The sequence below is a fragment of the Podarcis liolepis genome (genome assembly GCF_965112155.1).
Source record: "Podarcis liolepis genome assembly, chromosome: 5".
Taxonomy (NCBI): domain Eukaryota; kingdom Metazoa; phylum Chordata; class Lepidosauria; order Squamata; family Lacertidae; genus Podarcis; species Podarcis liolepis.
Window position 1 is genome coordinate 41,615,439 of NC_139556.1, and position 14,541 is coordinate 41,629,979.

A 14,541-nucleotide genomic window follows, 5' to 3' on the forward strand; every position below is an offset into this window, starting at 1 on the left:
TGAGCATGGTCTAGAATATATTTTTGCATCTATGATGTGATTCCAAGTATTAAATGCCTACCTATGGCCAGAGCTTCAACTGTATTCATCAGATGAGTACCAGATGCAAACTCTTCTTGGATAAGATGCACCACTTTCTTCAAGAAATTTTCGTTTATCCCATTATTATGGAGAGAGGTTTCCAGGTTCAGTGAACAAGGAGGACTTGATTCCCCAGAGGCAAGTGACGAGTGATTTGATAAAGGGTCATTATTCCTTGCATCTGTATTGCATTCCTCACAAAACGTTAGGGACAGATTCTTTTCAGGATACCTGGTTTCAGGCTCTTTGTTAACTGTAGTTAGGGGTAAACTATTAATCTTCAGTTTCATGTCCAGACATTCATGCCGTGCGTTACTAGTCTCGCAATTCCTCAGATGGTTCGTGGGTGAAGCGCTTTGCAACGCTTTGTCAACATCATAGTTCACTATAGAATCTGAAAGGAGGACGTGTAAACTGGGACAACAACTGTAAGCTGTTTTTGAATGAAGAGGCTTATTCGGTATTTGCTCTGATATAGCAATCTGGACTGGTACGAGGGTTAGCACCCTTGTGACTGGGTCCTGCTTCAAAAGGAAATTGTTTATAAAAGCCATACTAGAAGACACAGTGCAGTTAGGATCGCTTGAGGAAGGACACTTCCCTTGAGAAGGACATGAGGTTTCAGAGAATAAGGGTAATTTTGCCATGCCTGAGCTAGCACTGTTTGTTTTTGGCTCCTCTGCACCAGTCGGAAGTGATGCTTCCAATCCTTGTTTTTCCTGCTCCAGAATACCAGATGTAGTAACGCAGACTGCTGGCAAATCAGAGTCCTCATCCATCTTGCTTTCAGAATCAATATTTAAATGTGCTGAATTTTTAAAATCCACAGGCACACCACTTTCCATAGTCATTCCACACTGTATCACTGAGGATGCAGCAGTACCTCTGAAAAACAAGATATTTTATGCAAAACAGTTGCAGGAATTTGACACATCACATTGACCCATCCACAATCTGCTGTACTCTTACCTTCCACACCGAAGTCTTCTTAATACAGTCATACCTCATATTATGTCCACTTCATGTTACGTTCTTTCAGGTTGCGTCCCGTGGCGACCCGGAAGTACCAGAAAGGGTTACTTCCGAATTTTGCCACTTGCGCAGAAGTGTAAAATGACGTCATGCGCATACACAGAAGCGGCGAATCGCAACCCGCGTGTGTGCAGACATGCCGCTGCGGGTTGCATTCTTTTCATGTTGCAAACGGGCTTCCAGAATGGATCCCGTTCGCAACCAGAGGTACCACTGTAACTGTTTCTGTGTTTCAGTGACAACTCTGAACGTATCTACTCTGAATCCCCTCCCTAGTTCCTGTTTAATCTTTGTTGTTATTTGCCCTATATATGGCTAAGAAAAGACATAATAGAGGTTTGTAGAATTTTAACTTGCATGGAGAGACAGAAAAATGTTTCTTTCCCAATATAACCATCAAGCTAATTCAATCAATTTTATTGGTAGTAGGTTTAGAACATATAAAAGATTCCCCCCCCCTCACAGAATGAATAATCTTACAATTAATTACCAAAATGTAATGATGGATACCAGCCTCAATGACTCTTAATAGGTGCATCAATAGCTATTAGGCATGGCAGTTAAGATGAAATGCTGCTTTCCTTTTTAATACGGATGTAAGAGAAAATTGTTTCAAGGTGATATCAACAAGGTACATTACTTCTCATACATTACGCAAAATAAAAATCACTGTTTGAGTCTGAAGAGTTAGAAACAGCCAAAACAATGAAAGGAGGTTTTTCTTTTGTAGTAGGAATGGCCCACTATAAGAGTACTTGGGGAAGGGTGGGAGTAATAATTCTACTGCAAATAATTCTTAAAATTATACCTGTGGGAGATTTTGCAGTCAAACCTAACAAGGCATGTCTATGCTAGTTAGTAAATGAAGTGGTTAAGGACCACAGAACTGTAAATTGCTAGAGAAGACTCGGCTAGGTCATGCTCCCTCATCTTCAGGGAGGGAGGATTAAGGGTTGTTTCCTGTTTCCACACCCCTCCTGTTCGAACCATGTAACTGACCAGAGGCATGAGGCTGGAACTCCCAAGCTCCAGAAACCAATTTTGAAAACCATCTTTTGTATTTTTGTACTCAGTAAGTTTTTACCTGTGTTGTTTCTGCTACAGCACTGAATGATGCATGAGTGACCTATGATTGCCGTAAGTAAAATATTTAAACTTACTTAAGTTTGTGGTCTTTTCACTGAGAGGGGATAGAAGTGTGGGAATCACATTGTGAGTGTTTAATACTGGGATATTTAAAGGTCTAGCACCCTAAATTGCCTGCGTTTTGCATCTGATGTCAAAACTACTGGTGTGGTATTTTTCCTATAAATAAGGCACTGTTTCAATTTATGGCATTAAAATGAAATGAAATTCCTCTTCCGACCAAGTATAGCCTCAAAGACACGTTAGCAAAATGGAAATTCCATATGACGGTACCACAGCTATTGCAAATGCCAAGGATGGACATCTGACTTGCCTCCGTGGGCAATCTGAATGATTCTAGGTCTGATCTAGTAATCCTTATGCTCTTATTATACTAGAAAAAGCAGGAAATCTACATGGCGCCTTGCTGAAAAATGATGTTCAGAACACCAAACCAAGCCAAAATGGCTTCATCTCAGTCAAAAAGAAGGAAGAATATTAAAACAATACTAAAATCTCATTTTGCATCGCAAAATGTACTTTCTGGACATTACATCAACACACTTACTTTTTAATATCAATGTTTTGATGTAGAATAATAGGCTTGAAATGGGTTGCTGTAGAAGTGAAAGCACTTGGCAATATGGTACTTTCTCTGTTCAAAGAAGGCTGGCAGGGGACTGGTCCTTTCACTGCTATTAGTTTGCTTTCATTGCTCATAGGTAAAAATCCTGAATATGCAACAAGGTGAAGACAAAGACAAAAGTATGCATTTAGCATAAAGGCAGGATGTACAATTGCTTACATAAGAAAAATATTTCCAACATGACTGGGCACATTACCTACTAGCGTCTTCCCAAAATAAAAATGCAGGAATGCCTACAGGTATACTCACCTAAGTTTTCATCCACTGAACTTCTCTCACTTTGTAAATCAAAAGGCATGCTATCATTAAAAGAATCCGCATCTTTGAAAGCCTAACAGCCAAAGAGTAAAAAACAAAAAACACAAATGCATTATAAATTGTCTTTTAAAGCACACAGTGATAAAGACAAACATTTATTTGCTCAAGCTTTCTTCTGCTCTTTCCTGAGGGCTCAAGACACTTAATACTTCCAATTTCAAAGGAGTCAAAAGAATAAAAGCATAGAGCGAAGTCCTTGAGCCCAATGTCATTTATATTTCTAGACCAGCCATAATTGCTCCTTCCTATTGTGAAATATTGTTGAAACTTGCCCTGGATTAATAATAGCTACATTTTCTGCACATATTCCCTGGAAGGAATGCATCACCAGGTTTGAATCCCAAAAACAAATGCACCAGAAATAAAAGGAGGTGTGGAATGCGGCATTTAATTTCCCAAATGCACTGGGAGGTTGGGGAGAAGTCGAATAAGCAATTGTAGGTCACTAGTACACTTCTTGGTCATTTGAGTCAACTGGCAGGCAAAATGGCCGTTGTCAAAGTCTAAGGCTACCCTAAAACCACTGAGGGTACTTATCCTATAAAAGGCTAAGCATCTCTTGGTCATATTCCAGCATGCTCCAATTCTGCTGCCATAGCAACAAGCAAGAAAAGCAAAGAGGGAGGGTGCTGTCTTTCCAGGCACCTCTTTCCCGCACATTCTTGCCATTTTTGTAGAATAAGTTCTTTAATCAGGAGAGCCACTAGCCTGGTATATCAAACTCTCTTTCTGCTCTAAAAAATACCCTTATTTGAGCCAAGCATAGTGTTATGTGGCTCCTGGGTTTTTAATTAATGGAGCTTGAACACTAGAAGCCAACGCTGACCTCATACAGTTTGAAACTGTCAGCTTCCAAAAGTACAGTATAGATTCCAGCATAATACAAGGCCAGGAAAGACTAGACAGTAGAAAGAGGTTTGAAGGAATGCAGCGCAAGAGCTACTCAGAGGACATAAGCTATTCTCATCCAGGCTTGTTTTAGAAACACATCAAAACAAACACAATTCTGTATTGGTATTATTATAATATAATATTATTTTGAGTCACAATACCAATTGCATTGGGACAGTCAGTGCATATTATACATTCATTATATACAGAGTTGTGTTTGTTTTGATTAGATTCCATTCTTTGTATAGAAACACAACACAAAACAGAGAAAATGTTAAAATATGACAGTATTCCATGTTGATGTGGGAGAAGTGGAAATAATAGTGGAGGGACAGCCAACATAAATATTTCTAATTGGACATCTGCCACCAAGTCATGCCCCAACAGCACTGGTTTGAAAATTACTAGCTGATGAAACTTTTCCAATTGGGAGGTAGGCCAGTTTGCAGAAGAGCTACTCCCAGTATATAAAGCAGGCAGGATTCTGTAACACATGTAAAGCAGCTCCAGATATTACAGCAAAATGTACAATGCTGACAGAAATCTTAACTTGTCTTTAATTAAGCAAGAGTTTCGTGGACAATGGAGGAGATGTGCTCCAAGATATTTGAGATATGGCACATCTTTTATGGTTTTTGAACAGCCAACGCTAGTGCTTCTGTGGAGTGTTGTTATTGTAGATGTGGTTGTTAGGATTCAGGAGCAGTTTACATAAACATGAGAGAAGGTTTACACATTTACATATGGAGTTAAAAAGAAATCTTAATTACATTGATCTGTTATGTTAAATCTATTTAACCAAGACATTGCAGAAATGGGAGGTGACAGAAGAGTTTCATGGAGCCAAATCTAGTTCTAAGAAGCTTCATGGGAATTCTCATTTATTTATTTATTCCTGAACACATGAAGGTAAATACTCATACCTGAAAGGCAGATCTGGTTAAACATGCCAGAACTTTCTTGCTGCTTATTCTTTGTTCAAGAAGATAGCTATCACATGTCTAGAAAACAGCATTTTGAAGTGTTTAGTATTAGACAGAGGATAGGTGCAAAAATTAGAAATAATTTTGCAAATAATTTTACATTTAGGAGTATTATTTTATCACAACTAATCTGAAGTTGCTATCTTTCAATATTGTTTTTAAACAACAACAAAACGCCACACCTTGGTTCTCAATGGAGCCACTAAGGAATGAAACAGAGTACAGTTATCAACTCCTTAATTTAGAGTTATTACCGAAAAAAGAAATTTATCTTCAGTACCAGAATAATTTGCAGGAATAAAATACATTTTTACAATTTTTGAAAAAAAAGAAATTGCTTAATTTAAATCACCTTAATTGCATCTGCCAGAGAAGGCCTGTCTTCTGACTTTCGTCTAGCCATATCCAGAAGAAAATTCTTCAGTTTCCTTGGCAACACTATTTTGTGATCAGGTGGGAAATTATGTTTTGCAGCTCTCCACAAAATTGCAGCAATACAGTAAATACAGACCTGTTGGAAATGGCACAGTGAATAGGCAACTAAGTCACTGGACGACTCCCACTCAGATTGAACCCTGCTCTTAAATACATATACTTAAAGCAGCCAATTTCAGGTCTCCAGCGCAAGGATGGGTATTCACTAAAAGCACAATCTACAAATGGCTGTGCTGACATTCCTTCCGGCATCAGCACAGGCAACTGAGCCAACCCCAGGCATACCTGAGGTCAGGGCACAGCATAGCATAACTATGCACCTTCCTTCATGGTCACCGAAAGCATGCCACAAGCACACATTGGTCACCACTGAGTTAGTACCACTGAATCGTCAGTTCTGAAAGTAACACAAAAGCAACCTGGAGGGAGAAAGCACTGTTGCAGTTCAAGACTTTGGAGGTATCTAAAATCCAACTAGATGTGCTGTGTAGAACAGACATAACATAGCAGAATAACACAAAGCCTCCAAAAAGAATTAAAGCGTACAAAATTAAATAGAAAGGAAAAGGTTTGTAAAACAGCATAGCTGGCTATGGGGAGAGGGAAAAGAAAAGGGAAGCTTTCTCAATGCGATGTTCACACAACGATAATGCAGACAGCAATCTGCAGCAGCAATGAATGCTCCCTGTCAATGCGTCATATATTGTTTTCAAATATACAGTGGTACTTCTGGTTAAGAACTTAATTCGTTCCGGAGGTCCGTTCTTAACCTGAAACTGTTCTTAACCTGAAGCACCACTTTAGCTAATGGGGCCTCCCACTGCCGCTGCGTCGCCAGCGTGCGATTTCTGTTCTCATCCTGAGGTAAAGTTATTAACCCAAGGTACTACTTCCAGGATAGCGGAGTCTGTAACCTGAAGCGTTTGTAACCCGAGGTACCACTGTATACAATAGTTCATATTTGGGTGTAGGAGATATTGTACTCAAAGCGCTAGCTTGAGATGAGACGCTTATGTGCAACAAATGCATATATATTGCACACAAAACATCTGATCAGCATAGGAAAATGTTCCGTTAATGCTTAACCGCCATTAAGATAGCAGAACAGAAGTCAATTTCACCCATGCTCTTGGGGCCAAACTAAACTTCACATTTTGTCACATAGTTTGTGGCCACAGTGCCTTGATTAAACAAATAGCAGGCACTGGGGGCAAGGGACCCAAATCAGAACCATAGTGTAAGGGCAGGGAAATTAACCCTTTGCCCCACTTTGGTTTCAGGCACCCTCCAGCCAGCTATTGGCAATGGAGGTCTGATTCCCATTAGAGCGACAACAAACTCAAAGGGTTAAAAAAAAGCCCACCATCACCACCCATGCCATGGTCTCAGTGCAGCTCCTCTGGCTAGATCATGGGTAGGCAAACTAAGGCCCGGGGGCCAGATCCAGCCTAATCGCCTTCTCAATCCAGCCCACGGACGGTCTAGGAATCCACGTGTTTTTACATGAGTAGAATGTGTCCTTTTATTTAAAATGCATCTCTTGGTTATTTGTGGGGCATAGGAATTCGTTCATCCCCCCCCCCCAAAAAAAAAATATAGTCCGGCTCCCCACAAGGTGTGAGGGACAGTGGACGGCTACCTGCTGAAAATGTTTGCTGACACCTGTGCTAGACGCTGACTATTAACAAAAATGAATTGAGAAATACCACACTACATAACAAACATTAAGCCTAGTTTTGTCTTTATATTCTCTAAACGCAATTACTCTAAAATTAATCAGAACAACATATTGTGCTACCACTTGGCGATTCTTTCAAAACATCCACAAAATGATGTTAATTTGAAATGTTTTTAAAATGTAAAAACTTTACTTTGCACTATTGTTTACAGATCTCGAGTACAGTGCCACAACTTTCACTTTCAGTTTTGAGTTTGCCTCAAGCTACAATAAATGAAGTCTAATGTCACAGCCAAACCTGTACTGCTTGAACTAGAAGCTAGAAAGCAGATGTGGCAATATTATAATTAATATTTTTTTGAAAGAGTAAAACAGGAGCAGCAAGAATCCCCAGTCCATAATGGAACAAAAGGTTAAACTGCCCTTTACACACACATTCACACAGAGAGAGATTCTGATCCAGATTGTAAGGCCCTTGCAGCAACTAATTACTTAAAAAAAATAAATTAGTAATTGTGAGAATAATTGTCTGTTTTGATACTTAAGGTAAGGGGAAGACTCTTAAATACCTTTTTAGTTGCATTAAATATTCTAGTGACTAAAGTATTGGCTAAGATAAAGGTTTGCCTAAATTTTTTTTAAAGCATAAGATAGTACTCTAAGGTGCCATGGGAAACTGATGTGTAAATATAGTATAAGATGGAGCTATCTTGGCACCACAAGCATCTCTGCAAACCAGAAAACGTGCCCATTATTTTCTTTAAAGATGTTCTTCTATTTAACTTTTAAAGGAAACAGCCATATTTGTAACATGTCACCATACCTTTTCAGTAACATAATCCTCTTCCTCTGTCTCAGGAGCCAAATAAAACATATCATATGAGCCTAAAGTGTTAAAAAAATAAAATAATCTATTTTAATCTTGGTGACAAAAATAAATAGAAATTCATAAAATTAGCAGCATGCTAAATTACCTTCACTTTCAGGTGGAACAAACTGAACACTTCCATCACTGTTAATCAAGACAGAGTCTAAACACAAGTATGCTGAAAAACAGGTATTTTAAATATTAGAACTGCTGAGAAAATAACAAAGTCTTGCTTTCATAAACTCATTTGTGGGACTGTATATATTCTAAAATAAATTATACTTGAGTCATTCAGAGATTTGTGCTACAGGGATTGTTCAGACAAAAGCAAAACAAAATATAGCAGCAATTAAGTACATCTAAACATTGTGGGCCTCGCAGTATCACAAAAGATATCATAAGGCAGTACATAATATTCTGACATAATAATGGAAGAAAGTTTGTTAAAAACAAACCTCCTTTCCCAAAAAATGAATGCGCTTCAAGACACTGACTTGCCCCATCTTCCCTTGTAGAACAAAATCTGCCTATTTTGACTTCCTCCCTAACAAAGAGACCCATGAGTAGAAACAAATTTCCACTTGGAGATCTTTTCCTCTCAAGTTCAGGTGGGATGGGATACCCTACATACTTATATCCTTACAACAGATGATGAGCCAGCTGGCTGTCTCAATAAACTCTTAAGGATGGGAAGCAGGCACCAGGGTTTTTCCAACAGCCATTGCTTCCTGTCTGACTGCCCAGTGGTATCACAACCATCAGAAGATAACCTTCTTCTCAGCTGCCCCCGCCTCTTGGCATGCCACATAGCACTGGCCATAATTTATAAACCATAGATCAATGTGTACGTCCCAAATGCCAATCCACCTTCTCCTCACCAGGGCCCAGACACCTGTTTGCAGAAAGATGTGCCCTTAATGTCAAGATAATGAAATAAATCAGTGTAAAAGGAAGAGATTAAGGAAGACCTACCTGGATAAATTGTATAGGTTTCCATAGCAAGCAAGCATTCATGGCATAAAGCCCAGAGCTCATAGTCTTTCAGTGGTTTGTCATACTGTGTTAAGAGACGTTTCAGAAAAACAGACTGAAAACAAAATATTAAGGACAGTTAAGAGACAAAAAGCATTTCTGAAGCCAAATTCACTGATTCAAGATCATAGTGTTATTCCTTTTCCACTGGCATACGAAGGGAAGTTTCCCCCACAGACAAAAATGAAATTAATAGATATATACAAAGAACCAGGAGAAACTTAAAAATGTAACTGGTTCCACTGTAGAGCGCTCCAACTATTAGAGTGTTTAGGGAAAGTAGGGGAAATGTCTGACCATTTGCACAACAATTGGACCTCTATTGATTAGCAAATGCTACCTAATGTATCCTGTTCAACCTCTCCAAATCTAGCAGCATTTTAGGAAGGTCTCAACTTTCGAAATAAGATTCAATTGAAATTAAACTTTGTAAAAGACAACAGAAGAGGAGAATAGGCTATTTTTGTCCTTAATAAAACTCCAGTCTATTCTTTGCAACATGTCAGAACCTCTTCAGCTATATCTGTCATCTCTAACCTGCCTGCTCTAAAACTTGATCTACCTTGGCAGCTGTGCTTTGTACATCTTACTTTAAAAGTTTCATCACTACTTAGAGCTCTCCTGTGAAACAAGCAAAAATGATATGGAAAGATAAGTATTTTGTGGCAAGCCTTTTATTCCCAGAATATATGAAACATCGCTAGCGAAGTTAGCAGGATATTAACTTACTGCTCCAACAAAAAGATTGGTATTACTTATATATTTCACAGAAACAGGTTGATAGCACCGAGAGCCAAACTACAAAGTCAGCAATCTCGCATGGTGTTTTCTGTTGCTGGATTCTTAAGATGTCAAGACTGTAAGAGCTCTAGCTTTAACTGCTGCCATATGACAAAAAACCCCTATATTTATAAAACCAACATGCCAAGCAGAAGGCCTTACCTTTTCCCTGACCTGCTCAATTTTTAATATTCCCTTTTCTTTATACAAAAGGCAGCATTTGACTCTCCAGTAAGACATCAGAGAGGGGTTACTGAGAAGTTTACTGAACATGAATTACATGTTACTGCAAACTCATATTGCAGAACAGGATAAACATGTCTTTGCTGATCCACTGAGGTTAAAATTATCTGCCTTTCATGCATCCTTATAATACTAAAGCAGATGTCAAAACACTTCAGACCTACCATCCCTTTATAGGTGAGCTGCATAAAACATAATTGTTATAAAGGGATAAATCAAAACCAAGCACTGAGTTTCAGGGGTTTGTTTTTTAAATGAAACAATTCTTGTCGCTTTTCTTTAAAATACATTTGCTTTGTTCCTTTGTTTAAAAACATCAAACACAATTTTACTGCAAGACCAAATCACAGAGTATTTTTTTCAGATACTCTTTCCATGAGTACATCTGGAATGCAGGACATTTAGAACATGGTCATTTTTCGGAGGGGAAACTGTAGCTCACCTATCGCAGACCTACAATCAGCACCACCCTAAACAAATTTAAATTCCCAGGATGTTTTGGAGGGGAAACCATGTGTGCTCTAAAATGTCCAAATTGTATGGTGTAATGTGACCAAATTCCCAGTGTTGCATTTGTAGTGGGAGAGAAGCAAAACAACCATGATTTCAGCAACATGCATCAGCACACTATGAGTTCACCTTTATACCTGTTACAGGTAGTTTGCCGTGTTGGTCTGCCGTAGTCGAAACAAAATAAAAAAATTCCTTCCAGTAGCACCTTAGAGACCAGCTAAGTTTGTTATTGGTATGAAAGCTCATACCAATAACAAACTTAGTTGGTCACTAAGGTGCTACTGGAAGGGATTTTTTAAAATTTTGTTTCACCTTTATACCAGTTTAGCTTAACTGTAGTTTAAGGTGATGTGCAAATTTTACTTCATTTTCACTTCTGTCACTTTAAAGGGTTTAAGGCCACTGGCACAAAGCAATAGAAAGAATGCACACACAAGCTGTAGCTTCCCACACTAAACACTCTAGCAACTGCATGAAAAGAGATGAGATATAAAGGCTGGAATTATGTAGGTTAGAGGAAAAAGGAGCTCCAGTCACGCTTGAATTGATAAAAGTGTTTATTTGAGAATTGCAAAGAAAAAGCCATTTAAAAGAATTCTAAAGATACAGTTTTGAAGCCAGCAGGCAAACAGGTTTGGCAATGTTTGGCAGAGAATAAAGAAAGCAAGGTTATAGCATAAAGGAAGGCATACTAACCACTTAGGAAATGCAGAGAGGCATTATTTATGGGACAAAACAGAACACCAAAACCAATGGACTGGACTCCAATGAGCACACCAAAGTCTGCACAAGAAGGGGGATTTCTATATTCTCTAAGGTCAAGAAAATGTCACACACACAAGCACTACATTTTAAACACCACCTCCAGCATTGAGGAGAATGGGGAAAGCTCACATGGAGCTGCATGAATTGAAGTCAGCTGCAAAAGGAGCTGCGTGATCAAAGTTACAAAATGATTCTTGTGCAACTTAAGAGAAATGGAACCCCCAATCTTGGAAATGCATGCCACAATGGAAAAGATCATTGGTATTGCAAAGCCTTTGAAAAATTAGTGGTAATATGTAATTTGGTGGTGGGTGAGGGAAATCAGAAAGTAATGCCTATGTACCTTATGGCACTCAAAACTGTAGAATAAAGGGAAGCTAAACATGGATTGCAATAGATTTCAGTTAAAACAAAACAGGATAGCACTGCTTACTATTTCACCTTTCCCAATAAACCTCTATATAATTTCAAAAATATCCTCTTTCATGATAATACACTAAACTATTGTATCTATCTCAATATCCTTGCATCTCAACAACCTTGCATAGATATAATTTCAATTATTCAGGATGAAAGGATTAGTGACAAAAATCAGACGCCTGTATGTTACAAAAGATTGCTGATACCAAGTTTTAATATGCAACCTTGTAGTCTCTTGCCACAATGCAGCAGTCTCTAAAATGTCTCACTCCTTCATTTGGGGCCAGATAAAACAAGTTTGCAAATGCTTCTAAAGCAATACTACTAGAAATTCTAGGTTTTGTTTATTTGACTCTTCCTAGCTGTGAACAATTTCTTATGCAAAATTAACCAGCAGAGAAGAAATCTAACCATAGCACTCAACATTCAAGTTTTCCTTTATGCAAGAATTACACCTCTAATATACCAAACCTTACTCAAGCTCATGCAAGTGAAACACGGGGGGGGGGGGAGAGGGAGAGGGAGAGGGAGAGGGAGAGAGGGAGAGAGAGAGAGAGAGAGAGAGAGAGAGAGAGAGAGAGAGAACATATGCTGGAAAATTAATCTTCTCCATCTCTAAGATGGGGACTTTAACCTAAATATCTTCACACTGAATCAAACTAATTTAATTCATATATATTAGCCAAAATCAGCAAAGAATTTTGAACCTACTTATGAATCTACTAATTTTTAATATCTCAATGTATGCTATGACAAAAAAGAGAGAGTGTATCATAATACACACATAAATTAATGACACTACAGCAAATATATGTTTAAACTGCTTTAAATTCCTCCACAGTGCTGCTGTCATTATAATGCAAGTCATTCAGATGGAGCCGTTCACCACTATTGGTGCATTACTCTCATAAATGTTTCTTGGACAATTCACAGTGGTGGCAGGGAAGAGAGAGCAGATTGCTCACCTGCCTGGTAAGGCACTACCTAAGTAGCTTGCCAAGGCCACACAACACTAACTTAGCTGCAGAAAAGAAACCAGAGAATTTTTTTTCTTACAAAACTGACTGCAAATTGAGTGACTCAGGATGATTTCTATCTGCAGATAATTACCTTTAATTTATTCTGACAAAAGTATAGTGCAATTTAAATCTATAGTACTAGTTCAATTCAATTAAAGTTAACCATACAAATGTCAAAACATCAAAGGCTCACCAACCACACACCTCAGTTCAGATCCTTACTAATTAAATCCTTTGGTAATAATGAAAGTGCTCAACTAATTGCTGCTGACTATAGTGCATGCACAATGTAAGCGAGTTACGACGTTTCCAAGGAAGACAACCCTCACCATCCCCCCAAATTAACTATGTCCCTTCAATGCCACATTTAAGACAATTTTTAAAAAGAAGTTTCTGTTTCTACTACCTGCTTGCTGTTTCTCATTTCTGACTCCCTGCTTTCATATTGTTTCTCTTCAACATAATAGTCTTTCATCTCCCTGTGATTTTGTTCTGGAGAACTTAGCAGGCTTGAGCTACATCCATTTTCATTAAATGTTCTAAGCCCCGTAGTCATCCTGTTAATATGCAACAGACTGCTTTCATTTGACCTTGCGGAAGTTTCTCCACAGTATTCCCATGATTTATGGTTTTTTAGTATCTTGCAGTCAGAATTTGATTTGTCTGGTTCATAGTTGTTTGAAGTTTCAGAACCCATACGAGTGTATGGAAGAATATATGCTTTTTTATCATTGAAGGTCGGTTTGTGGATTTGATAAGATACTTCCGGGCTCTTGTAAAATTCATCTAAATTATTATTTGGTTCCTGGAAATCTGCTGCTTTTAATCCAAGTTCATTATTTCCATCACAATGACTTAAGTTTCCCTCTAAAGAAGCATTCTCATTATTATTGACTTGAGATAATGACTTGGGCTGTAATGGATATTGTTTCCTTGTTAGTGGTCCGCTATGACTTACAAAGGAGAAGAAAGTTCTTGGGTCTATCTCAGATTCAGACGGTAGCTTTGGAAATGCTTTTACTTTCCTTGAGCAGTTTCTTTTCAATGCATCTTCCTCCAACTCACTTGTACATGGCTTTGTGTCTAAGACAAGATTCACACACTTGCTGTTGTTATTGCTATTCTCTTTACAGTTTGTGACCTGAGTTGAAACATGCTGACAGCAAACATTTTCATGCCCTGAGTTGGTTTTAATTTCTTTTATATCACCATTTCTGTCATTCATGGTATACGTGTGAGAAGAATTTTCACCATTCTCAACTTCCAAGTCTTCCACCTCTGGAGATGAATGCTCTCTTAAATTGTAATCTGTGCACTGTTCATAAGGTGAAATCCTCTCATAGACTTTTCCACTCCACAAGTTATCACAACTGTCTGGGTGCAAAGACAGATGTTCTTATTAAAAACATTTTCGGTTTTCTCCCCCTCCATCTCCTCATCCCATCCAAATTACAAGCAGCTTCCATTGATATTACATGCACACCTTACGCTGCCCTACAGTTCGAAAGAGACTACTATCAAAATTTGGTTGGCTTTTTAGAGAGAACCAAACCACAGATGGCTTTTAATGCAGGATCTGAAAGGTATTTCAAACCACCTTTCCCCTCCACTATGACAGAAGGTGTTTTATACGACAGGCAGCAAATAGCCACACAACCCAACTGCCCCATTCACATATGTGCTAGTCTGACAATCTCAACATGCAAAATTAG

The 14,541-nt window shown here is 38.4% G+C and overlaps 1 protein-coding gene across 9 annotated transcripts in view; it reads right to left on the reverse strand.

Moving 5' to 3' along the window:
* Nucleotides 1-14,541, reverse strand: part of KNDC1 (kinase non-catalytic C-lobe domain containing 1) — a 73,657-nt gene that overhangs the window by 23,688 nt on the left and 35,428 nt on the right. For 8 of the 9 annotated variants that reach the window (XR_014526853.1, XR_014526854.1, XM_083505914.1 and 5 more), the window contains 9 exons: nucleotides 13,236-14,203; nucleotides 9,030-9,144; nucleotides 8,164-8,235; nucleotides 8,013-8,074; nucleotides 5,429-5,587; nucleotides 5,017-5,094; nucleotides 3,134-3,215; nucleotides 2,807-2,969; nucleotides 62-966 (listed from right to left, as the gene is read on the reverse strand). Coding sequence is in view for 7 of the 9 variants with exons in the window: in XM_083505914.1 (XP_083362040.1) it covers nucleotides 62-966; nucleotides 2,807-2,969; nucleotides 3,134-3,215; nucleotides 5,017-5,094; nucleotides 5,429-5,587; nucleotides 8,013-8,074; nucleotides 8,164-8,235; nucleotides 9,030-9,144; nucleotides 13,236-14,203 (2,604 nt within the window). In the remaining 2 variants the exon portion in view is untranslated. The remainder of the gene's footprint in view (nucleotides 1-61; nucleotides 967-2,806; nucleotides 2,970-3,133; nucleotides 3,216-5,016; nucleotides 5,095-5,428; nucleotides 5,588-8,012; nucleotides 8,075-8,163; nucleotides 8,236-9,029; nucleotides 9,145-13,235; nucleotides 14,204-14,541) is intronic. The other variant, XM_083505918.1, reaches the window with a different exon arrangement.